Source organism: Passer domesticus, chromosome 3, assembly GCF_036417665.1.
Source record: "Passer domesticus isolate bPasDom1 chromosome 3, bPasDom1.hap1, whole genome shotgun sequence".
Taxonomy (NCBI): domain Eukaryota; kingdom Metazoa; phylum Chordata; class Aves; order Passeriformes; family Passeridae; genus Passer; species Passer domesticus.
In genome coordinates, this window is record NC_087476.1 from 108,728,273 (window position 1) to 108,755,217 (window position 26,945).

Consider the following 26,945-nt stretch of genomic DNA (forward strand, 5'->3'; position numbering starts at 1 on the left):
TAAGGTTATTTCTGGAGGCTCTGATACAATGTTTAGTGACTGATGAGGGTGATGCCTTCTCCATCTCTTCTCTCTGGACTGTGCACACACATAGCTCCCCCTCCCTGGACCTGAGCTATGCAGTCCTTGGCCTGTCTTTATTCCAGACCTGCTGACCAGAGTTTTTCATGAGCTGAGTTTTCTCACTAACTCAAGAGAAACAAATTAATTGTGGGAGTTTCCTTAGAGGTTCAGGGAGCTGTGCCTTAAGTTTTGTTATTAGACTGACTGTATATCCTTCTGATGTGGTAGGCTTAAAATTCTTGCATTGCTTTCTGTAGCTTTGTATCTGTGCCTTGTTCTTTTTCCTTGGCCCTCTGGTTTGAGGACAACAGCTGCTGCCTTCTCTCAGTATTGCTAGAACCAATGTGGTAATGTGTTGTGAGAACATCAACTTTACCTTGCTTAGACCAGTTTTCAAGTGGAGTTAATGTTAGTGAAATTGAGAGTACAAAGGCTGTGATTAATAGTGAGAGGGCTTTTGGCATATAACTTTGAAAATGTTTATAGTTTTATTTTACATCTCAGGGGATTGGCGCAAATAGGCATGAGATGCTAATCATAATAATATTTTTCATGATCAAAGCTATCAGTACTTCAGTGGCTGCTATTTCTGTTTCAACTGCCAAAGTCCTGAAACTAGTTATGAGCAGTCAGTATTGGTGGTTAACAGCCTGAAACATTTTAGGTATGGGAAATACCACTTCATTATTCAACATGAGTTTGCTGACTTGAATTCATGCTGCATATTTATTTTAGTTTCTGATCAGCCCTGTATTTCACTGTGCCTCTTGATTTTCTGTCAAGTTTCTATCATGAGTGAATTCTCAGTCCAAAATTCCTTAACTCTGCCAGTATGTTTCAAGGGGAAGCTCAAGAGGTAGTGCAGTATGGTCTAGACCTTTAAAAGTAATGTAGCTGTTACAGCTTTGTTTTATAAACTTGAGAGTCTTGTTGGAAAATGCATTAGGAAGAAGTTTCTATCTAATGAAACATGGTGGTCAGAGAGGACTTGCTGTGTTCAAGTACTTGTACATAGGCCAAAAACACTTGGAAAATCTCTAGGAAGAGCTGTGAAACAGTGTTGAAGCTGGCTTCAGAAGCTGGAGGGTACCTGGCATTTAAGTGGTTCATCTCTTCAGAGAAGCAGTACACAAATACTATACCTGACAGTGAACATTCTCTGATGGCAGTGTAATTATTTTGAAGTCTGGGGCTTATCCCGAATCAGAGTGGTGAATTAAATTACATGTCCAGCCAGGATTTGCTCTAGTACAGTCTTGCATAGGTAGGCTGATAGTGATCTTGCTTGTGCTGCTGAATTCAGTTCCCTTCAGTGCTGCTGAATCCTTACTTACCTGCATAATTGGACTCAAGTATCAGATTTGGTGAAGCGACCTGGTAGATGATGAAAAATAGAATATGGCCTTCAATTTCTTAATTTCTTTTCCTTACTTAGCATGCCTTTTTTTTTTTTTTTGGGAACAGTGTGCTTAGAAACAAAGTCACTCAGTACAATTGATTGTCTGCTAATCAAATGAGCTACAAATCTCAGTGGTTTTTTTGTGAAATATTTGGAAGGTTTAATATAGTAATAAAAAGAGAGAGGGAACTAAGTCTGCTGCTTTGTTACTATGAGGGGCAATAATCCTTCCTTGCTGACCAGTACCTTAGCTGTTCCAGCCATGGCATGATGTAGTTTTATTTTTTTAACAATGGCTTTATTTAGATTATCCTTTTAACTAATGGTTTTGGCACGCTTTAAAAAGGCACTTTAGGAAGAGTATCTTATTGCAAAATTCTAATCTGGGCTAAACTTACAGGCTGCAAGTATTTTTACTTTTTAAAATTTAATTAGAGACTCTTCGTTTGTGACAGTAAAAACCACGTTTGGAGCATGTTGAGTTTGCAGGCAGCTACCTGAAAGGCTGAAGTTCTGTCAAAGGATTTGGTCTTCTGTATGCTGGAGCTGGTTTCCATTACTCTGTGCATTTGTGGTTGAACAGAGATTTCATGTTGCTTTCAATTAACAAGAAAGCTTTTCTTATGATCTTTGATTTCAGTTGGCTACAACTTCTCTGGGAGTTTTGACTGTAGTATTTCAATGCTCCTTTGTGTTAGGCCTTCTGTTATCTGCTTAACTTTTGTATTCTGGACCTTTTTTTTTTTCCAGTAAAGTTAAATCTTGCTGCTCATAGTGGTATTGTTTTGGGGGTGAGAATTGCAGCCTTTCTTTTTCTTATACAATTGTTTATGATTTAGGTAGGCTTCTATGTTAAAAGTTAAGGAATAAGCACCATGCTGTCTTTGGAAAACAAAGACATTTATTTAAATGTATTAATAAAATAATTAGTAAGTAATGTGTGAGGATTTTCATATTGCTGAATGAGGGAGGATGACTGGAAGAGACAGGACTAGCTATGAAAAGAATTCCAGTAATTCCTAAACTTGCACCCCTTTGTGTTGGGTTCAGTCCTCTTTTTAAAAAGAAGGACCTAGAACAAGTAGAACATGTAGTCAGTCCTGCAGCTGGGCTTTGGCAAATCCTAGTACAGCAAATGTGAGGATGCACATTTTTAATAGCAGAAGGAGTGAAATTCGGGTCTCTGTCACAAAATGGGGAATGTGCTGCTGTTCCCAAAAGTGGTGCTTTGCTCCACGGGCACCAAGCTCTAACTCACGGTTCTTGTTGGGCAAGTTTCAGGGCTGAAACTTTGTGTCAACAGCTACACGTCTGCATTTTGCCTATAATATTTACGTCAGTCTTTTGAGTAAATGAAAAAAGTATATCTTATTTCTGATATGAGAGAGCTGCCATAGCTGTTAGATTTTAAGCTTAAGCCACAAATTGGTTTTGAAGTGAAGACTTTTATAGAAATTGTTTCTTGTGCTTACCTGTTTTTATTGTTGTTGGGTTTTTAAAAATTTTTCTGCAATTTAAATTAAGTGCCTCCCTTCTTAAAAGGAAAAAAAAACCCCTCAGCTTGGAAGTGATTACTAAAATAAAAATGCTTTACCTCAGAAACTAATAAAATTACTGCAGCTCCTCATGTTGGTATACTCCTCGTGTTGGTTTTGTAACATTGTACAGTGTTGATAACATGTCAGAGTGGCTGACCTTGCATCTTTTTTGTCCTAGCAGTCGTGTTTGCACACAAGGAGAACTATTATAAAATTGAGGAGAGCAAGCTTCTGACAGTGCTCTAGTTATTTGTGTGGTTCAAGGTTTGTTTTGGGGACATTTAATCCACATGCTTCCATCAGTGAAATGCTAAAAGTGCAGAATGACTTCAGTGTTCTAAAAAGTTGTGGTACAACAGTGGCTGGTAATCCAGAGAAAGTGTTTTCTTTGTGTTTAGAGAATATCTGTTCTGCACCTGGGGTTGATGTTGGAGTGAGACTGAGCATGCTTGAAAATTTATTCTGCCACTAAGTTTCACTGAGGCAGCACACAGTGACTGCTGAAGGCAGCTCTGATGATCAGCCTGACTGACTTGGAGTTTTCATCAAAACTCACCTGACACTTCATAAACTCATGCTGGGTGTCTAGTGTTGAACTGGCTCCAATGACTTGCTGTATTTGAAGTTCTTTAGAATATTTTAGTATTTCAGTTGAGTTGTTAATTACATAAATGATAATCCTTAAATGTTTGAGGGGTTTTTTGGTTGTTTTGTTTTACTTTGAATTGGCGTTGGTCCAGAAGCTTGAATGTATCAGACATCTCCGACGAATCTGGGTAGTGTTTTATTAACTTGTGTTAAGGTTGTCCATGACATTTCATTACCTCTGAGCCTTCTGCTCTACAAAGGGATGGCAGGAGGCATCACTAAGCACAAGAGTAACAGATGACAAGCAGCAAATTGAATGTTTCTACAAACCTCTATGAATAGGTGTGAACGAGGCACCGCTGAGCTGTGAGTTGCTATTAGCTATGTGAAACAATGTTCACAAACAATATCAGTCCAGACAGGGCCAATCTAGCCCGAAAAGCTTGCAAAGATCACTTCTGAAGAGCCAGATTTCGTGGAATGAATCGATCTGCACTGAATGGCTGACTGAAAAGGGGCAAGTGAAATGGCTCCTCCAGGCTAGACTGTTAGTGTTTACTCTGCTGTGCTGGAAAAACAGGGCCCAAGGTTTCCTTACATACAGGCAGTGTATGGGTTAAAGTGGAGTCTTCTCTTAATCTCTTTCCCAAGGTTCAGAAAGGAATAAATCTGTACTATATTAACCAGTCAATGTGGTTAATAAATAAGTGGTGCTGTAAATCATGTGAAATTTATTTCCAAACTCTTTAAAGTACTGCTGTGTTCTGAATCGTCTGGTACTGTTCAAAAGTCACTTGGTTGTGGTGCTGTCAAAACTTCTGCTTTTGGTGGCTGTATGCTCTCTTCAGTGTATTTGCCCAACAGTGTTTCCTATTTCCTGAATGGAAAAATTCTTCTTTGAGAGAAAACAAGTAATTCTTTGCACAAAGCCTGCCTCTCAAGGCATGCAGGTACAAAGTGCAAACCAGAGGTCATTACTAGAAGTGAGTTTGCAAGTGTGAAGATACTTCTGCGTGTCAGAAAAATGCCTGAATGAGAAAGAAATGTGGATTTTATTTCATGCTTGTGTTAGTTCAAATCTAGCTCCATCTTTAACTTTTCAGCCTTTTTTTTTTTTTTTTTGCTTTGGAGGCTTCTCCAGGTAGCTTTGAAATATGAGCTGGTAAGTACAGAGCGCCAGAGTCCTGGCCAAGATAGAGCTTTAAGCATGGGTTTTATTTAGTGTTTCGGGGGGTTTTTTGTTTTTTTTTTTTTCAGAAGAAATTGTTGAGCTGTTTTGCTCGAACATTTTATGTCAAGTAAGTAAACTATCATTAGCTGATGAGAAATATACTGAACTTGTGTTCTCAAACCTCAGTTTTAAGAGTCTTAATTTCTAGGCCAAATTTTGAAGGTTTGTATTCACACAGAATTCTGTTGTAGAATTCTTTTGGATCAAGGAAGAACATTTTTTGTCTTCAGGAGCACTTTCTTTGCTGGTGGAATTACAAGGAGTCAAAGTGCTGCCTTGCTAATAGAATTACATTAGAGTTTGCAATGTGACATAGCATCACTGAAAATGCTGGGGCAGTCCATGAAACTACAGCTGAACTTTTTAACACTGCCTCACAATGGGTGCATCACTTTGGCAGCTGCTGGAAAAGTGTCCTGCCACAGTGCCTGTCACTGTGCCTGTTCTCGACCAATCTAAAATTACTTTTGTCTTCATCTGCTAAATTTTGTCTGACATATGCTGAGTAGACAAGAAGCAATACAGATTCCAAATGACTGGCTCTTTTGAAAACAAACAGACCACTCTCTTAGTACCAAAATGCCTTTGCTTATCTTTTATGACCCACACTCTTGGGAATATTCTTCCAGTTGTAACTGAAGGCTGTACTAACTTAAAGTTCCCATATTGAGCCAGATACCTTCCCGTATGTAAAAGTAACATTTTTCTTTGGACACAGAACATTGAAAATTTGAAAATAGTGATAACCTTGAAAACCTGCAACTGTAAGTCAAATGTGAAACATAATTATTTCCTTAGCTCTTAATTAAAACCTGACCCTATGGTCAGACCAAATTCCCTGGGGTCCCTATAGAAATAATACATCTCCACCCCCATGGTTGAGGTATTCTGTCCTGGGCTTTTTTTGCTGGGAATATATTTGGCACAATAATACCAAAGATTGCATGTGACAAGAGTCAAGTTCTCCCAGTACCTCTAAAGAAGTAACTGTATTTCTGTCTCAGCCATGGAGTAGAATTTAAGGATGGTATCTCTAGCACTGAACTGCTACTATTTGGGAATGACCTTTTTTTTGTTAGGTGTTAGTGCCTGCATAGAGGTAAAGTGCAACTGCCTGTTTATTTTTATAAGCAATAAACCTCTTAGCCAAATTGGATTAGAAGTGTAGGAAGTAAAGTATTGTGCCTGTATATGCTAAATCATGCATTGCCTATGAGATTAGAAAGGAAAGAAAAAGATCTGATCAACTGGCATAGGATTTTTTTCACTGAGCAGTAACAAACTGTGGACAGGCAGGGGGTCCAACACCAGAAGGTACTGGAGCTGTACTGTTTGAATTCCTGGCTGTAAGAGGTGATGCACATGAGAACTAGTGTGCAAAAAGTTTTGTGTTTATGTATAAATGCAAGTTGTATTAGCATAAAAGTTGGTTCACCTTAGCTTTTAAGGGGCAGCTTTTAATGTATCAGGACATATTTCATTATTCCTCTATTAGAAACTTACTGCATGTGACAAGTAATCAATTCTTGTTCTCTTGGGTTACTGCCTAAAGTAACATTTCTTCTGTACCTGAGCTCATAAAACAGCGTTTAAACTATTCCTAAAAAGATGTCCTTGACAGTCAGAAGTACAGGAAGCAGAGGTGCTGAACCCCTGTGTTTGTACAGAGCTCTGACCTCTCCTAGCAGGCCACTGTGCAGACCTGACCCTTGGCTGGCAGAGAGGAGGCAGCCCTCCCACTGCTCTCCAGAGGAATATGGGTCATGTGCTTTCATGTGCCCGTGCTGGAGGTGATATGTTTAGAAAGGACCAAGTTTTGTACCTTGTGTAAAGACTGCCTAAAGTTTGAAGTGAGGGGGAAGAATATAGTAGGATGGCTATGTTTAATAGCAGTGATTTGCAAAATATTCAGGTACGAACTATGGACTTGGGACACTGTTGTGTAGAAGTGAGGGGAGCTGTTTTGAAGTTGTCCAGCCCTTTTTTTACCAGAATCACAGAGGGACTACAGTCAAAATGGGGAGTGTCAAGAGTTTAGTAAGTGTGGTTAGGAATTTAGGATAAAGCATGGATAGATTTGACTTTTTGCTTCATGATCTCTTTGAGGGTAAATATGTCTGCCTTCTTGTAACAGATTTATTTGTGTGACATGGATGTTGATTAGAAACTGTACTGAATAGTTTTGAAACTTTCTCTTTTAACATAATATTGTGAGTGTGGGGAGACAGCCAGTTATAGCTGAATTTCTGTAACTGAATACTTTTCCTGTTTTTTTTTTTTTTTTGCTAAACTGAATGAATAATCTAACATGCAATGTTTTTCATCACTGAGATAAAGGTGCTTTTCAGAACTGAAAGTGGTGCTACTTCTAGCAACTGTCTTAGAGTTCTCTGTACAAGTCCATGCTCAAATGATCTGGCTTGGTGGGAATGAAAAATTTCAGGTAATGCAGGTTCAGCTAGTTCTGCTATAACCTTAAAGGCTTTGCAAGTACAAAAATTGTGTCTTGGAAATGAATTCAAATTGGGCCTCCCTTTTTTTATTTAGGGGAAACCATAATACCTGAAGCTCAGTGAATCTATGTTCTGATGCTAAAAGTTTGCTGAACAACATCTAAAAAAATTCCTAAAGTGCTTGTGCATAGCCAAGATTAATTGAACCAGAAATGATCCTAGAGAACTTATAAAGAAATCTTTTACAATAGCTTTTTCCAGGTACCTGGGAAATTAAAGTTTATTGTCTTGGAAAGAAGCCTGGTGCAGCTACATCTGTATGGCTCTGACTTGGCAGATGACTTGCATCAGTTTGTCCTTTAGGAAACAAATGTGCTTTCTTCAGAATGAGGCTTTGTCTGTCATTCTTTCAGTCTTGAATTTTTAGGAATTCGGCACATCTTCAGGTGGTACTTGAAGCCAGGTGAAGAACCATCTGGCCTGGTTTCAGCTGGGATTGAGTTAATTTTCGCAGCAGCTGGTACAGTGCTGTGTTTTGTGTTTAGGATGAGAATACTTTTAATGCACTGATGTTTTGCTGAGCAGTGCTTACTCTGAATCAAGGGCTTTACAGGGTTCCTTGTTCTGCCAGCCAGGAGCTGCACAAGAAGCTGGGAGAGAGCATGGCCAAGACAGGTGACCCAAACTGGCCAAAGGGATTCCCATAGTGGACATCATGCCCAGGATTATAAACTGGGGCAGTTGGCTGGGAGGGGCTGGCTGCTGCTCATGGATGATCTGGGCATCAGTCAGTGGAGTGGTGAGCAATTGTGCATCACTTTCTTGGATTTCCTTTCTTTCTCCTTTTGTGGTGTCTCCCTTTTCCTTACTATGTTTTGTTTTAGTTTATTTCAGTTACTTATTGTTGCTGTGTTGAATTGCTCATTGGGACCCATTTCTCTTGTGGAGGACTTCCCTGGTGTAGTTGAGGAACAGGCTCACAAAAATGTAAGGGTGGAACAGGACTTCATGAGAAATGCTCATTAGGTTTGTCTGATGGCAACGTGTGACTCCTGTGATGTGAAATGCCTCTGTGCAGTGGGATGACTTGTTGCCACTCTGTAACTAGGCTACTTCGGTCACAAATTGCTCCACAGTTGCTTAAGGATCGCCATGGCTGGATGAGCAGCATTTTAGAGTTGACAAATCTGTTTGAAGGAGTATTTGTCGTGCCTTAAGAATTCAAGATTCTATTTAGATCTTTTACCCAGCTGTCCTGCAATTCTAATTAACCTCTCCTACCCCTTCTAGACATTGTCAGTGTGGAAGAGTTCATAAAGTACCATCTACCCTTCATGTCACAGAAACTTGAGATGCAGAAAAGGCTTCTTATCTGGAAGCTGTAGCTATAACAATGGACCTTTGTTTTCTTGGCCCTTGTAAGAACTTTCTTACTTCTTGCCATAAGCCACCACACAGTAGTGCAGGGGATTAGGTCATTTCCTTCCCTTCTCCTCTTCCTGCAGATTATTTGATTACCATTTCTATTGTATACTCTAAATAGCATGTTCTTGGCTTCAGGCTGGTCCCCCTCTCTATAATCTCTTTAAAACACTGTAGTATGACTTTTTATTAGCAGCGTGACATGGGAACTCCTTGCACAGAGATTACATGTGACGTAACACAATAAAAGATTAATGAGGCTGGTAAGTCAGTAATCTCTTCCCTGCTTTCTTCTTCCCTCATGCACCTGAGATTAGGCTTCTGGGAACCCCCTAACAGTGCTAATGCCTTAGACTTCATGAAATATTTTTCTTGTTTGGATATCATTGGCTTTGATCAGAGTTCAGCCCCTGACTTCATGGGAAACTAAGTTCAGGTTGTGTATAGTGTATGTTCAACATTCAGCATTGAGTGTACAAATATACCTCCCCTGTGGGATCATTACATGTCCTTGGTCTTCCACCAGGTGTTTTGCTCCCTTTCTCAGTGCTTCCTTTCCTTCAGTCTGTTTTTATATAGCCTGTGTGCAGTAATTTCAAGCTCTTATGCTGTGTGGGGTTTTTAGTTCACTCCTTGCCTGTTTTGTTGAATAAAATTATCAACAGGTTGTTTAGAATGTCAGTCTTGAAATGTAGTAGTAATATACTGATAAGGTTAACTCCAGCATGAAGAGTTTGCTATTCAGGCTTCTTGCCAGTGTGGACACTAGAGGCCATAGTGTTGCCTGTTGCCCCTCTCTGTAGGGCTGTCTTTTTAGCTGGAACAGCTAGAAATGCATTCCTCTTCAGAGCTCATGTTGAATGTCATGTGAAATCACGTAATTGTATCAAACTGTACAGCATCTGTTTGTGAGTCAGATAGAAGAACATGACGATAGAACCCTTTATTTCTTTAACAACTTCAAAGAAAGAACCTCCCCTGCAGTTCAGCATCACTTCATGAAATTAGCAGTGATATCTTGGGCTACAGATTGCATTGTTTTAGTCTGGCATGGTATCTGTACTCCAGGAGAAATCAGATAGCTTGCCTAGCGACAGCATGCTGGAGGCATTTCATTCCAGTCCTCAAGGCATGGTGTAGTTCTTGTGGTTCTGTGAAAATCATTAAACCCTCCTCATTCTAAAAGTGAGGGGCAGTGCTGACACAAGAACAGCTGAGTGTGGCATGGCTGTGAGTAAACACAGGCAGTGAGACAAAGTGGTTCAAACTATTGGGTGAGATTCAGAGGCAGCCACATAGAAGTGTGCCTAGGGGCAAAATAAGCCCTAAAAAAACCTGGATTAAGATGGGGCAAGATTAGCTATAAAAAGGACATTGTGTGGTGTTGCCTGATCACTCCAGAGGGTCTCTAATATGAAGGCAAGTAAGGATTGTTATCTGCAGGAGGCTTGTTGGGGTGGTAGAAAGCAAATCCACCTGCAGCTAAGTCTTCTTAGGTAGCTGCAGCATAAAGTAATCTACAAACTTATTAACCTGAACACTGAACCAGCTACATCTGTAAAAGAATGTCTGGGAATAAAGGAGTTCTAGAAGCAAATTAGTCTTCAAGTTCTGCTTTTCAGGATGTTTAGAAACAGTACAACTCCAGTTTTACAACTTGTGTGAGAAAAGTAATGCAGCCTAGAAGTGGTCATACAAATGTAATCACGATGGTTAAATACCTGAATACAGAGCACCTTTTGTACTCTTGGTGCCATATCTGTGTGTTAAGTGATACTAATGCAGTCCTGATGTGGTTTTTTTTTTTCTTCTAAAACAAAATCGCAAAAGCAACCCTTTGTCCCAATTAAAGCAGCATTCAAGCTGCCAACTTTTTATAGGCTGGGACAAAACAGAAAATACTTGAAAGTGATGAGGGAGGTGGGGTGGTATGACTCCTCCACCCCAGTAAAAATTGCCATTTTAAGGATCTATTCATTACTAGTGAAAATACTGTGTTTGTGTGCCAGTGACATGAGGCTGTTGATTTTTGGCAGGGAGGAGGATTCCCTTAGAACCTAAATCTCAAGATCAGGCTTGATGAGTCTCTGGTGTTTCTGTTGAAATGGATGCAGAAGGTCCCTATCCCCTCATTTGTGTTGGTGTAATGGGATTACAGAATAAACACACAAATAGATTAGCAAAATTATTAGTGTGCAATTTTGGTTTTTCCCTTAGCCCCTTGCCAGTTTAGTAATCTGATAGTGATCATACCATTTCAGAGCAGTGTTCAGTCCTGTGGTTTTTTTGTCAACCAGAAGTGTGGAAACAAAGGAGCACCTGTACATCAGTGTTTCTCCAGGCACTTTACAGTGTTCAGCAGCTGTGGCTCAACCACTTCTGTGGAGCAAGGTGGTATCTTTCTGCTTAGTAATCTATGATAGGAGGGGGAAAAAGTATCTTTGAGCCCATGTATAGTTTTATTATCAGAATAACCTATGGCAAGGTGTTCTGCAGCTAAATTTTCTGGGTAGGTGGCAAGATTCTGTAACAGGACTTTCCCCTGTTACTTAGGGGAAAGTTTGCTGTAGAGTACAGGTTGAGAAGAGAGAAAACACAGATGCATTCACCTTGTTCTCAGCAGTAAAAGTTGACCTCTGTGGAGCTGCAACTTATGTTGTGTTACGGCATTATGAACAGAAAAGCTGTTTTGACAGTTCTTAGGTTTGAGTGTTACCCAGTGGCTATCCTGTAAGGTGAACTGGGGAAGAGTTCTGTTAAAAGAATAACAGAGCAGATAAACCAACTTTAAAACATTGACAGATCAGTCCATAAAATTGCGTTTTTAAAAGATTGAGGTTGCGAGCCAAGGAGGGAGCAGCAGAAACAGGAGCAGGAGCAGTCACACGTACAACATGGAGATGTGAAATGTCAGGCTCTATCTACATTGCTTGAGCCAGGGTAACCATCTACCCCTTCTTCACCCACTACAGCTGTGATGTAAAACTTGATGTAAAGGTTAAGCTGCTGTGTCATATCGTGATTGCAGCAGCCTCACAGCATTTGCATGATCAATTCCACGAGGTAACTTGGAAGCTGTGGTAACTTGATCACCACTTTATGGCTCAGACATTTAAATTATCCCACCCACTGACTTGATGCAGTGATTTCGGTGTTGGTGGAATGAGAAATGAGCTCATAACCTGGTCTGGCACATGCAAATTTGCCTTTCTAAATGTGCGTCCTACAGGATTGAGCTGTTTTAGAATCATTGGCCATGACAGTCCAGTACACGCAGGTGGCATCTGCAGATGTGTCATGTGTTCAGTCCTACAGTATTAGTGAAGAGAGATAGAAATGCCTGAAGAGTTTCTGCTGGTATAATTCTCAGTGTATTAAGAAATTACTCTTTGTGTGGGAGGTGAGGAAAGCTAGCTGGGCTAATAAATTATGGTTAAAAAAAAGAAAAGGTATAGCAAGCATGGGTACAGTTATGTAAGAGAAGGAAATAAATCAGTGTTTCTCTGAGAACCTCATCCGCAGAGCTGCCAAGCAATTGGGCTGCAGTATTGTTCTCAACACACCCTCTGCTTCCTTTTTTCCTTTTTGGGGCCAGGGATGGATGAATTGATGGAGCAGGAGCAGGATGCTGGTTCTGCCTCCAGCCAATGCTGTGTGGTGCTGCGGTGTTTACCCAGCTTACGCAAGGCAGAGCCGGCCCCTCTTGAGGCAGGAGGCGCTTCCCACGGCTCAAGTAAAAGCACACAGAGCAGTCACTCAGTCTGGCAGTTGCTGGGGGTTTAAAGGAGTTGGTGGATTTCGGCTGATTTTTAGCAAGATCGGAGGATTGGGGTTTTTCTTCTCCACTGTGTAGGAATACTGCAAGGACGCAAATATCCTGGTAAGTGCTCTGCATGCCGTCACTTTTCTCTTTTACTGTGGTATTGTTTCGGTCTTTCTTCTGAAAGTATCCTCAGTAGCAGTGGTTTTCAGAGATGCGGTGGAAAGGAAATCTGAGAGTAGGCAGTGTGTCTGCAGGCTCCCCTTCCACCTCAAAGAGGCAGAGACATTCCAAGTGCACAGCATAGTAAGTGCTGTTTGATCATAAGAAGTGTCAGTCACTTCTCATTTTTAGGGTGTAGAGCAAGGTGCCTTAAAACTGCCATTACCTAACAAAATAGTACCAAGGACAATTTCTCATGGAGCTGTTGAATATTTCTGTTGTCTAAACTGAGAAAAAGGCTTTAAATGTTAACTGTAATGCCTGTTTTTGTAAGATGATATAGATGCTATGTGAAAAGGCTGTAGTGTAATACAAACAGCTATTTAGCAGATATTTTGGTACATGAACTGCCTTATCAGGAAGTCAGAGGCTCATAAAAAGCAAAACTGTAATGTACGGGCGTGTAGAACAAGAACTCATTGTGGATTTTGCAAGCCCAGGCTCCTCAGCCATATATCCCAGTACAGGTGCATCAGACAGTAGATTGTCCTGGACTTGAAAAGCTCTATTGCTTTGTGTAAGAATAAGATGCCTCTGCTTTGGTCTAAACTTTTAGGAAGTTTTACTCTTGTGGCTTGACTAAGTGAAAGTTGGGACTGCCTTTTTTTTTTTTTTTTTTAGGGTAATACTGTGTAATTAGTCTGAAGTAGTTGAGAAGGATAATGTTAAAGGTTTCTAACAGTAGAGTTCTCTGCCACAGAACTGTACTTCTGTACTAGTATTGTACAAAGTTTTTCTTTTCCTTTTGTGCTTTTGCAAGGCACTCTGGAGATACCAATAGGTATGCTGTGACTAATGAGCACCTGATATTCTCCCAGCATGTCTCTATGTAGTATTATTTTAGGGCTTTTTCATACGGGTTACAGATTATTTATAAACTTCATTTGACAATCTGAGTGAAATGAAAATCAAAACTATTTTTTTTCAGTGTAGTTTGTACTCACAGGCAAATTGCAAGTGCAGCCAGAACTTCACGGAGAAAGCTGCAAATTAATTTTCTGAAGCATCTTGTGTGAGTAACTCTAGCAGGTAGTTCAGCTGATGGAGCAGGGACAAGCTGCTGTGGTGTTTGGCCCTTGTGCCAGAGGGTCCGAGCCCGGTGCAAGGCTCCGCGCGTTGTCACCGCTGCATCCAAAAGGGGCAGGGGGGTTCAGGCTGCGTGTAAATGGAGCAGCTTCACTGGTGAAGAACTTTCTCAGCTAATTAAGGATACAGATAATGTTGCAGTGACAGCTTTAAAATAGACACCTTGTGCTAAAAGACAAATGTTTTTGGCTTCCCACACGCAGTCTGAATTACATCATTTATAACCCGTAGGAGGTTATCGTGGTTTCCTCAGGGGAGGATCAGCTGTTACTTTTCATAACTGAAAAAAATTCTGCACTATTTCTTTTTCCAAGGGAATATTTTCAGAATTGATTTTTGTCAGTCTGTTGAAGTAGATCATTATTGATTACATAAATCTTCTGGGTATAATACACCCAACCACATTCTCATGTCATCAACGGCAGTTCAGAATAAGGGAACTGAAGTTAGCAGAGGTCTGACTGAAATCAGACCCCTGTGCTTAGATGGGTTTTTTCAGTCTTCTGAAGAAGAATGCTATTTTTGAGTACTATCATAAAGTACAGATTTTCATATAGGTGCCTTTAATGAAAGTCATATTCTAAAACACTTCCCTTGTTCATTGAGCAAGGTTGCTTGTCCTCAAGGCGCTGTTCCTGTCTTTCCTGAAATTGCAGAGAGCTTCTCAGACCTGCTTCTGAGGCTGGAACAGAATTTGAAGCAGAGTGCTAGATGCCAGTTCAACCAAAACTGCTGTTTCTTAGACTGGACAAAATTAGCTGTGGCCTTAGAGCAAAACAGTAGATTTTCTCTTGTCTATCAAATTAATGCCTCTTTCAGAATGTCCACAGACAATGGGTTTTTGTGTATATGTGCTCTGACTTACATGCCTTATTTCTAGGATGACCAGCCCACTAATGGCAGGTGTCCATGGTAAAAAGATGCTTTCATTTTGTTTGTGACAATGAAAAACTCCTGTATTGAGATTTCACAGATGTTCTCAAGGCGTGATAGCTGTTGCATTGGTTTATGCTTGATGTCCTGTGCAGGATCAGCTGCTTGCTCATTTCAGAGCTTGGCCTTGTTGTCTTGTTTTTGATATCTTGTTTTTGTCTTGCTTTCATATCATAAAACACTTGTGTGTCTGTAGTGGATGACTAAGCTTATTCTGAGTTACAAAAGAAGAAGTGTACAGTATAGACTAAGGAAATAAGCCATACTAAAGCAAAAGGCTGGACTGATACTCCACACTCCCAAGGCTTATTCTTGGGGATTTTGCTGCTGAAAAACTCCCTTTTCTAGAAATAAGAAATTTAATTTTCCTTCCTAACAAAGGTAGTGTATGGCTATTGATCTAAAGTGATAGGCATTTAAATTGCACTAACAGATGCATCACTGTGCTTTCCTGTGCATCTGTAGTGAAGGATGCAAGCTGTACACAGAATGTGGCTAATCTCAAAAGTGGAGGCTAAAACCTGCTGATGGTAAAACTGCAGGTGTGTGTGGGAAGGAAACGTGAGCTTGTTTTTAACTGAAAACTGGGAGATGTGTTAAAACTGGCAAGTAAACACATATTCTTTTTACCCAGTGATCACTTCAGTAAAAACTATTTTAATACAAGCTTGCAAAACTATTTATAGGAAAAACGGTTAAAGGAGAATAACTTTCCAGTGGTGAACGTTACTTCACCCATCACGTAGAAGAAAGTGATTTCTCAACCTTTGTCTCAGCTTTCAGAAACAGAGTGATGCAAGGACCTGATTCCTTGTTGCTTCAGCAGTGCAGATCAGTAACATTATTGATACTGTTTGTGAAACCTGGCAAGCTGGCCTTGGTGGGAACACACACTCAAACAAGCTGTCAGTCTGCTGGGAATTACTGTGGGGTTTGGGTGTTTGTTTTTTTTTTCCTGTGGGTGGGGTTTTTGGTTTTTTGGGGGTTTGGTGCATTTTTGTTGCTGGTGGTTTTGGTTGTTTTTTGGGGGTTTTTTTAACTTCTCTCTGATTGCTTATTGCCTTCTCCTTCCATGCTTGCAAATATCTTCATCTTGAGAGACTAGTATTCTGTACCGTTTGTTTGTGTCTCTCAGCGACTTAACTTTATTCTGGTTGTTTAAATCTGGAAACTGAGATTTTTTTTTCCTTTGAAGTGGTGAGATGTAACTGTAGAAGAGAATATGCAGTGCTGAAATACTGTACACGTATTCAGAGGATTTTGGTTTCTGATCTTGCAGTCGCAGGAGACTTGCCTAGTGGAAACTGGAGTGATAAAGAGCTTAGATGTGTAAGTGAGTGTTCGCAAACTTGGGTCCTGCTTGTGTATTCTCAGGTATTGTCACTCTATTCAATGTGAATTGTTTGTCTGCAGTATGGGGTTTTAAATCCAAATAAAGCTGTGGACTCTAATGTGTAAATCTTGAGGGATAAGGACAAAATCTTGTTTCATTGGTAATGGAGTTACTTACAATTTCTGTCTAGCTGGTCAAAAGTGCACTTCAAGTGCATATTCCAGTTGCTTGATAGAATTGTGTGGACTTCCTAAAATTAATCGTATTCCTGGAATAATTTAGGTTGGAAAGTTGTCTGGTTCAGTCTCTGGACTCAAAATGGGACTGGACTGCCTTTGGTCAGGCTGTGCAGAGGCACATGCAGCTGATCTCCAAGGATGGAGATCCCATAGGCTCTGTGCATTGTGGGTTTTTGCCTCCCATAATCAGGATTTTCTGTGTTGTAGCTTGTTTGTTGCCTCTTGTTCTGCCACTGCATCCCTGTCAAAAGGACTAGATTCCATTTTGTCCCCATTCCCTCTGGTTTAGCACAGAATTTCTCAGCGAAGAGCTGTATGTGAGAATTGCAAGTGTAGTCAGTGCAGTACTGCAAATAGTAAAAAAAATTAAAGCATCAATAGATAAAATGTCTTGTGCTTTATTTGTAAAAGCAAAAAAAAAAATCTAAACCTTAAAATATGTAGCTATAGAATATAAATATAATATTATATAAAGGGAGGAGGAAATTCCCATTTTTTTCATCTGAATCAGCATATTTTTATTTTAATATATTCATTGACAGAGGACTTCTTTCTATACTGTGTAAGTGGTTTTCTATGCAGTATTTTAGAAAAGGGCTAGTCTGGCACTAGCTACAGTTGCTAGCAGCCTATAATGCTGGCTCTGTGTTTAGAAAATGACGGTAATTTATTACAAAGAGACTTTTATTCTAGTATTTTTAGCTTTCAGCCGAGTGTTTAATGAATCTCTGCCTGGGCTCATTGAATTTATGTTCTCCCCTCCCCCGCCCCATTTTAACCATTAAGTTATTGCTATTCCTGCTGCAATTCCAGAAGCTGTACTTGGTCTTCAAAATAGCAAACTTAATTCACAAGGTGCTGTGCCTTACTGCAAACAAGATCTGAAGACTTGCTGAAGCAATTAGAGACTAGTTGTGAGTGAGTCTTGTGGCCAGGAAAGGCAGCTGAATGGTTGGAAATAGTTCCAAACCAACCAAAATTCATCTGTCTTTGTCCCCCATGGAAAATGATGTGCTCAAGGGAAGTGAGCTCTTAACCTCACCTACTCTGAACTGTTTTTGGGAGCTCTTCCAGGGGACAGCCTGGATGCAGGGACCAGTGTTTGCATGAGACACGAGAGACTATGATACAACTTTTCCTTCTACTGGAATGGAGTCAGAAATCTGTGACTTGCTTTTTCAGCTATAGCAGTCTTTGCCTTCTGTGGCTTTAGTGAGTACTAGAGAGCAGGAAGGCTTGTCAGAAACCAGACTTACATTACTCAAACAAATTTTAAATGCTTTTCTCAGTTCAGTTGTTGTCACTTCCCAGTCTTTGAAAACAGTTGCATGTGATAGTATTGAGCATTGAACTTTCTGCTGCCCCCAGAAGAACCAATGTTGAGAATAAAAATGTTCATGAGTTCTTCCTGTTCCAGTTTCCCATTGCTGAAGAATTTTAACTGGTACCCATTGTGGTTTGGGGCAACTGCAAACAGTTGTGCTTGCCTTTAGCCACGCAAGTTGCTTTAGTATCAAAATCTTTTCAAAACCATAATACAGGACAGTGAAAAGAGGTAAGCATTTTCAGGCTTTGGTCTCTTCTCTTTGGCAGAAGCAGAGATCTTGACATAAAATGTTTGCTGCTGCCAGTTCTATGATTTTTGGAAGAATATTGGATGAGATGGAATCTTGTAATTGACATCTTATTCCTTATCAGTGTTGAATATTCTTGGAGGAGTTTAGAAGAGTCTGTTGTTCAGAGCGTTTTCCAATGAAGCATGTTCCACTGATGCCTGGAAATGCTGCTGCAAGAAGAAGCAAATCTGTAATTTGCCTGTATTTTGTTCAAACAGTTGGTTCCTTAGCTGTATACTGCCCCTTCAGAGCAAATTTTTCTTTTTAATTAAGTACTCTAGAAATAAAAACTAGTCAGGTTGTACTACAAGAAAAGGCCCATTATATATTTTTGGTGGATACTTTTCTTCTACTCAACAGTTTTCCTTCAAGTAAGTTCTTCACTCAGCTTTAAATGATTCATAAGCCTGCTCTATTTCAGGAGTGGAGATGTTATCCCATGGCAGATTAGACTCATCTCCAGTGAGACAGCACTTGAGTTTTATTCAAAGACATGAAATTTCCCTTGGACTGATCTTCAGGACCTCACTGGAAGGATATAATTGGTCTTTGTTATTTCTGGGAACAAAAATATTTTCCCTTTGGGTACAGTGCACCAGGCCAATCACACTGGATGAGAAGTGTGTATGTTGGACTGATGATTTTTGTAGGAGTGCTGAATCTTGTATGTACTTGAGTTGAAGTAATCTGGGGGTGTAGTAGTTGTGAAAGTGGTGTGTGAAGCTCATAAAGGTTCTAAGATGTATTTGAAAAAAAAATGAAGTTCAAACATTTCAGCCAGACTTTTGAAAGGGGATGAGCAAGCCTGTGTTATTACTGATGGCTCTAGATTCCTAACGCTCAAACCTTCCTTAAGTTTAATAAGAAGTGGATTTCCATCACGTGCAAAGTAAACTTGAGTGGATTTCTTTAAATGTAAAGCAAAAAAAAAAAGTTTTAAGGAGTAACTGAGCAATAGATGGGGGGACATCTTTCCTTGTACTGAGATTTTCTGTATGACTCCTTGTATTGCTGAAGTCTGTCCCTGGGAACTGCTGACCCCTTTTATCGTTTCTGCACAGTTCTCTGTTCACTTGTGCAGGTAACACATTAGAGCCTCCTTTAACTGTTCACGTGTTATTTTCGTGAGGCTTTGAAGTTGACTCAGACTGAGACATGTATTTTTTTAGTTTTCCATTAAAATGTTCCCTTGGATGAATAGAAGAAGAGGAGAAGCTGTACCAAACCTGTTCTTGTACTAATGGCTAAAGTTATTTTAAATGTTTGCCATCCCACTTTCTCTAAGTGAAAGGATTAGCTCTTTAACACTGTAATATGGGGTTATAGTATTTAAATCTTTGGTTACTGTGGCATGGTGTTTCCTTAGAGTAACTGCTGTAGTTTCATGGCAGTGAAACTACACTACTACTGTTTCTTGTGAGTTGTTAAATGTGAAGGCAGAGGACAGCTGTTGGCCAAGATTAAATTAGTTGTGTGTGAAGAAGACTGAATTGCAGGGGAGAGGAGATCAATATTCAAGTAGAAAATAGGTTAATCATATGGGGAGGAGATGAGAAGACGAGCTCTTTCAGAAGACACCTGTACAAGCAAGTATAATGCAAGAAGGTCTTAAAACAAGAAATGCTGAAGTTGATTGTAAAAATTCTTCATATAAAATATATTTTTATTTTTATGTACAGCTAGATCATGAAGATTTATACTAATTTCAAAAGTAGAAATACTTCAGAAGGCAAATGTGTCTAAAGAATTGAGCACACTTGAACACTAGGATCTATATAGTTCAGTATTAATGTCAGAAAAGCAGCCCTGAGCTGTGTTCACAGGCACACAGTTTGAGTGTGGTGCTCCAAAGTGGGATGTGATGCCAGGAGGTAAGGAGGGCCCTGGAAGACATGAAAATTGTGAACACAGTTAATGTTGTGGGGCTCTCTTTATCAAATGTGGCAATCTCCTCTTCAATGTGTTGTGACTACTGTCATCATTTAAGGTCATGTTTTCCTGTGATAAGTTTGCTTTAAGGTCTTCATTTTAGTGTTCCAAAGGCAAAACCTACAACAGTGAGTAGCCTCACGATCCCAGGGGAGTTACTGCTACACTTGGGTCAGCAGTCCAAAAGAGCTTTGGGCAAACTTATATTCCTTGAGTGTCTCCTGTGCCACTGCCACTGTTCCTGTGTGACAGAGGGAGACTGCTGGGTCAGGAAAATGCGCTTTCAGCACCGGCTGAGTGATGGGTACCCTAAGGCACAGACCAGGACAGCTGCTGAGTGAAAGTGCTCACTGCTTCCCAGGCAGCAGACAGTGCTGGTGTCACTGTTCTGGAGATGGGACACAGACACTTCACAGCAGTGTTGTGCAAATCAGGTTTGTGGCAATGCACTCATCTCTCAGTGGGTCATTATGTTGTGATAATGTTGTGTGTGCTAGCCACAAAGACAAGCTGCAGTTAACTTGTTTCAAGCACTATGAAATCTACAGTACCCAGACTTGGGGGAAAAAAAGAGATTTGGAAAATAATGAGAAATGAAAGGAGAAAGTAAAGATTTCTATTTACTCTCCTGGTTGTGTTCTGCAGGCATTGTAGCAAATGCTTTGAGACAGAGTGATGTCTTTGCCTGTGTTAGTGAGAAGCCCTCCCAAATATGTGGAATAGTGTGAAGGAGCAAACTTGAGTTTTTAGAGCACTGTGAGCTGATTGCAGCTGGCAATCAGTGTATGCATGCTGGATAGGAACTTGTAGATTTGAGAATGTGTTGAAGGCCAAACTTCTCTGTGAAGGAGCAAAGACTGGGAGAGTTAAAGTCAGTAAAGGGATCTTTGCATCAGCTCCTGAACAAATGGGAGCAGGCTGGCAAGCAGTGCCACATCTTTTTCTCTGTTCTTACGACATAATGTGGGGATAGATAATATCTGCATGATGACATCTTTTCTGCTAATAACCATGGTCTAGTCAAGGTAGAAGAAAGTGGAGATACAGCACTGTAGTTATGATCAAAGTCGATGACAGGATTCAGAAAGTGCTGTGTGGGTCAAAAAGTGCATTTGCACAGAAGGCAGAATGTTAACCATCAGTACTAAAAAAGATTAGCAGCTCTTTGAGTTGGTATGGAAACTCACCTGGAAGGACCAAGGGAATGTTCCTATTCCTATTAAAGAAAGCCTCAAACAGGCTCTCATCAGCTTTATTCTTTATCAAGCAAGTGCTCTGCTGGGTAGGCTTTCTCTAGAGGAAGGTCAGAGATGAGCTGCATAGGTCAAAAGTGTCTGGAAATGCTTCTAATGAGAAGCTTTAAAAAATACAACATCAACTGTTCCTCAAAGTAGAAGTCTGAGTAAAAAATGCACTTCAGGACTGTTTTCATTAGGAGTTACATGGAATTCTTTCAGGAAACCTCCTTCAAACAGATGTTTATATCACTTCTGTCTCTGGCTAAACATGAGCCATCACATTGCACACCCTAAACTTTTATGGTGGGCTTGATATCAAATTGTCATACAACTTCCTTCCATCTGCAAATCCAGAAACTTCTTAGGAAGCTCTGAATTAGACACTTCACATGAAAACTTTTGCCTGTCTAGCTAATTGTGTTAGCTGGTCTTGCTTTGTTGTTTTGTTTTGGTTTGGTTTTTTGTTCGTTTGGTTGGTTTTTTTGTTTGTTTGGTTTTTTTGGTTTTTTGTTTGGTTTTTTCTTTAAATTTAATGCCTATCTGGCTCTATTTCTCAACAGCTGAATGAAATATAATAAATGAAGCTATGTATCATTTACTCTAAAAACTAGCATGGAGGAAAACAAGTGTGGGTGTTTTAAGGCCATAGTGGAATTTTCTAAATGCATTTTTTTGGTGATCTGGCACTTCTTCAAGGCAATTCAACCTTAATTTATGTGGTTTTATATATGTGTTTTAAAAAATTATTTCAGACAAAATCAGAACATGGAAAAACAAAATGTTGTACCTGCAGTATCAGATTAGTGTGCAAGTTTGTGTAATTGGACTAGAATATTTTCTCTTACACTTAATTTTGGTTTTATTTTTACAGGAAATAATGAAAAAAGTGTGCCACAACTCTTGATCAGAGACCTGAAGTTTGAGAAGTCATTAACTAAGCTCATGTTTTCTCCTGATCAAGAAAATCATCCATCAAAAGCACCAGTCAAATATGGTGAATTGATTGTATTGGGGTAAGTGTTTGTGTGTAAGAGTCTGAGGATTTTCTGTGCTGTGATTTTGTAGACATGTTTCAGTATTGTGTTAATCAATTCTTGGATTTAAATGTGATTAGTTGAAACTCTGTAATTAGTAACGCTATACTAATTGAGAATCTTTGGTGCTTAGAATGAAAGTTCTTGTGGGTCCGTATCTCTTGAGAAACTAAATAACACAGGAATGATGGCCTTTGTTCTTTTTCTGTGCTTTTTGATAGGTACAATGGGTCTCTCCCAAATGGAGATAGAGGGAGAAGGAAAAGTAGGTTTGCTTTATTTAAAAGGCCCAAGGCAAATGGGGTGAAACCCAGCACTGTGCACATTGCCTGTACCCCTCAAGCAGCAAAGGTAAGCTCCATTTCTCCCTTCGACTCTGTCTGATTTTTCCTTGTAAAGGAGAAATCTCCTTTCTCCATATAAAGAGCTGCTAGGAAATGATTTAAACAGCATAAATATCTGGCTGTGAAAATAATCTTTTGTGTTTATCCAAAGTTTTCTAGTACCTGTCAGGGTTAGCAAGAAACAATGTAACAAAGAAGATTCTGTGCATAGTCCTTGCCATAGCCAGAAAAAAAATTAGTTTTGAAACATGAATGTTCTGGGCACAGGCTAGTCATCTGTTCTAGACTTTGTAGTTTTGTGCTCACTCTGCTTTAGGACTACCTTTGCTTCACGTGCAGCTGACTTTTAAATGATCCTTGCCAAAGCTCCACGTGCACTTGGTGCTCCATCCAGTGGGTAGGAGTTCCCCAGGGATCAGGGCAGGTGGGTTTGCAGGGTATGTTTCATAGGGCTTGTAATCAGAGCTCCCATTAGGAAGCAGAAAAGGAAGGGCTTAGGCCCTGCAGTTGAACTGTATTTCAACAGTGTATGTCAAAACTAATGCATCATAGCTAAGGTATTACCATGCAATATTGTGGTTATTCAAGTGTGTGCAATTGTGTTCAATAACTAATGGAGCATTTCTACTAAAACAGTGGAATTTGAGGATGCTTAGTTGTTGTTTAGAAACTGCCAGTGACAAGATCACAAACACAGTAGTGTTAAGTGTTTGACTCCCAGAATGTCTTGATGCTTAAAGATCTTGACCGTGAATTCAGGGAATGGTATATAAAGTATTCAGAAATCAGAAGCATTTTTCTACCAAAATTCTTGTAGTAGAGCTACATTCATAGTTGATCTATGAAAAGAACATTTAATTTTGCAAATTCTTTATGGTCTGGGAAGTGCTGTTTAGCAGCACTTTTAGAAGTGCTGGTCAGTTTCCTAGTAGGTAATTGCAGAATCAACATCTAGACTAACAAACTGAAACCTTTGCTACAACTTCTGCAACCTGTGTGGAGTTTCTCCATTTTACCCTATTTACCACCACTTTTTCATCTATGTATCTTAAATCAGTCATTACTGATTTTGGTGTTAACTCAAATCCTGTTTTTTCAAATGAAATTCCTAAGTTTTTGTCCTCACTTTGCTGTTGGCCAAGTTCCCTCTGAGATGGCCATGAAGGTGTTACATTCAGTTTTAGCCTTTGCATTTTTTTGTTTTGTCCTTTTGTGTTCAGGCCAGTGTTCCTTTAACACGAAACATGACTAATGATATGCCCTGGTTATGTTTATTTAGTTGCAGCATGTGGTGAAGAGACCAGTTTGGTCTGTTGCTGAATCAATCCTGCAGCTTTTTTTTTTAGTGGCCAGGACTGGGTTTTGTGAAGTTTAACTGCAGGTGTGTCATTAACAACCATCTGCCTTAATGCCTTAATTAGCAGAAGAGTCTGGTGTTATATATATATATATATTGTCTGCTTTGCTGCTGTATATTGTAGAATTATTATGGACTGGTTCAATAACATTTGGCATTTTTCCACAGGCAATAAGTAATAAGGACCAACACAGCATATCTTACACTTTGTCTCGGGCCCAGACAGTAGTAGTTGAATATACTCATGACAGCAACACAGATATGTTCCAGGTACGTGAAGTGAATGTGTAAGTGTGTTCTCATTTTTGGTAGTTTCAAGCAAGGCATCCTCTCAGCAGGCTTTTTCTCTCAGACCCAAAAGTTTGTGTGTCAGTTTCTGCACTCACCATTCAGAGCAATGTAATTCTGTGCATTCCCAAGGCCATCCTGTGAACAAGGCTGTGTGTTTGTACATCTCTTTTAGACTTGGGCAAAGGTGAAAGTTGGGGGCTTTTGTGACTAATGCACAAGATTATGGTTTTACTTTTGCTGGTCTGCAAGTCACATAATCTGTCTCTTAGTCCCTCCTTGCAAAATGAAGAATAAAGGGCACCTTTCTCTTCAAGCACTTAGAACTTTGCTTCTGGCATTTACAAATGGATTTGGGATCAGCCAGTTGGAGACAGGGTAGAAGAAATACAGTATGGAAACACAGGAAAGCTTTTGGCACAACTAATACAAAAAATACTCTGAACTTTTTTAAGCAAACCCAGAAATGTCTAAAGCACTGGGAGATGTGAAGAGAGGAGCCTTCAGTGCAGATGCTGGCAGTTCAAAACAACTTTGCTGCAATTCCTGTGTGTATGAGAAGGGACCACAAACACATCTGCAGCTGTGGTGTGCCCTCATATCTTTTAATTGTTTCCTGTTTTTCTCAAAAGGAAGGGGTTTGTTTTGGGGTTCTTTTTAATGTGTGCTTTGTTCTCTCTGATTCCCACACTGTGATCTTGCATAGCTTTTTTTTTTTTCCCCCTCGTTGTTGCCACTAGTTTATGGCAAAGAGTTTTGCTGTCACAGCATTTTGCTGTGACGCCACTCAGGATCTAAGGAGGTGGGAGGTGTTGGGAAGTGGTGGAGGAAGCTGCTTTGCAACTGCAAATACAAGAGAGCAGAAGGACTGTAATGAAATCACTGCAGCATAAGCTATTGTTTGTGTGAGTGTTCTCTCTTCAGACATGCTCTGGCATGTGTGCTGCCCTGAAATTGCCCCTGGCAGTCCCTGTGTACTCATGGGTTATCCTGCCTAAGAAGCAGTAGGAAAATACATTCTGACAAAGCAGTTTTAGTCTCATGAAAGTTCTCCAGTCCTCACCAAAAAGCACCTCAAGCTTTTGGGTCTCTTGCTCAGCAGTTAATCACCTTAATATAATCACCTATTTTCAAAGAGCCTGAGAGCTCTGGAAATGAGTAAGTAGTAGTGTGTAAGGGGGCTTTAAATCCAGCTGTATGGATATTTGGGAAAGAGTTATTACTTTTTCTCTTTGCAAAGAAAAGTACAAGATGAGTTGACTGGAAAAGCAGGGATACCTATGCAGTTTCATCAAACTCAGTACAGTTGTGTGGGACTGCAAGACTCACAGTTCCCTCTAGCCAGAAAAGGAGGCACAGCTACCAGCAAAACCTGATGGTAGACAGATGTTACATTCTTGTGTTCTGAGTGTGTAAATGTAGCCCCTCTCTGCCACAACAACGTGGTCCCTGGTCTTGCACAAAAGGTTTGCTGCTTCTCAGTGCCCACCAGAACTGAAGAGACAACTCACATAATCTGATTTTCATACATCTATACCTTGACTTAGTCTGGCACTGTTCAGAATGTTCTGGGCATACAGAGTGACTGCATGTCACTGTTCTTCCCTCTAACTGCTCCTCCCTGGCTGTTTTGGTGTTCTGCAGCTGGTCTGCTTGACCCGAGTGTAACCTTTCTGATGAGAAGGCCTTCAATGGGGAATCATCTCAGAACTGACTTAATTACATCATTTTATTTCTCCTTCCTTCATTTGGCTGTACCCAGCTTTCAGAATAACTTTGATCATTTGGAGACAGAAAAATTCGTCAATTCAGATGAGGCTTTAGAAACCTAAATTGATAGACTGGTGGACAGGAATGCATTAAACTGTAATGTCATGATTTTCTTATCATTGCTTTTAATTGCTTTGAATTTGAATAGTCCTAGACCCAAAGACAAACTTCTGACCAGTTGTTTGTGTTTTTTTCCTCAATGCTTTTCCAGATTGGTCGGTCAACAGAGAGTCCTATAGACTTTGTAGTAACAGATACAGTTCCTGGGAGTCAGAGTAATTCGGATACACAGTCTGTGCAGAGCACAATATCAAGGTTTGCCTGCAGAATCATATGTGAACGTAACCCTCCCTTTACAGCAAGAATATATGCTGCAGGATTTGACTCCTCAAAAAACATTTTTCTTGGGGTAAGGGAATTCTTTTTCTTTTTTCCACTAAAAGTTTGGTGCAGGCTTATTTTTTAAACTAATTCATAACTCCAGGCAAATTAAAGGTTCTCATTGATGCAATTTCTTTTAGGAGAAAGCTGCAAAGTGGAAGACATCAGATGGACAAATGGATGGACTAACAACAAATGGAGTTCTTGTTATGCATCCTCGTAATGGATTCACAGAAGACTCCAAGCCAGGGGTGTGGAGAGAGATTTCTGTGTGTGGGAATGTGTTCAGCCTCCGTGAAACCAGATCAGCTCAACAGAGGGGAAAAATGGTGAGAGGAGTGACCAGTGTTGTATGCAACCTGTTTGAAATGGTGCAGCCATAAAGGGTAGAGTTTGGGCATAGAGCTGGAATCTGCTGGAATTCCACGTAGTTGTCACCTCTGCAATTAGTTACGCTGCCTCTTGTGTGTCTGTCTGTGTGCACAAAGGTGTCTTGCTCAACCTGAATAACTGACTGAATTTATCTGCAAACTTAATTGCACATCTAGGCTGCTCTCCTAAACTGAGTTTCCAGTCTACTCAGTATTTCTGCAAGCCCTCCTGCACATTCTACAAGTATTTTCCCAATTCTCCCTTGTGACTTTATGCTTTTCCCACTTTTCCTTTTTTATAGAATAATGAAGAATAGTTATAATTTTATTGGATATTCATTTCCATGTTC

At 40.0% G+C, this 26,945-nt stretch overlaps 1 protein-coding gene across 4 annotated transcripts in view; it reads left to right on the top strand.

Moving 5' to 3' along the window:
- PELI1 (pellino E3 ubiquitin protein ligase 1) overlaps positions 1–26,945 on the top strand; it is a 43,133-nt gene that overhangs the window by 12,908 nt on the left and 3,280 nt on the right. For 3 of the 4 annotated variants that reach the window (XM_064414970.1, XM_064414967.1, XM_064414968.1), the window contains 5 exons: positions 21,922–22,063; positions 22,306–22,435; positions 23,954–24,055; positions 26,055–26,252; positions 26,365–26,553. In XM_064414970.1, coding sequence (XP_064271040.1) covers positions 21,993–22,063; positions 22,306–22,435; positions 23,954–24,055; positions 26,055–26,252; positions 26,365–26,553 — 690 coding nt within the window. In that variant the 5' untranslated portion in view covers positions 21,922–21,992. Of the gene's footprint in view, positions 1–12,417; positions 12,575–21,921; positions 22,064–22,305; positions 22,436–23,953; positions 24,056–26,054; positions 26,253–26,364; positions 26,554–26,945 lie in introns of those variants that run through there. The other variant, XM_064414969.1, reaches the window with a different exon arrangement.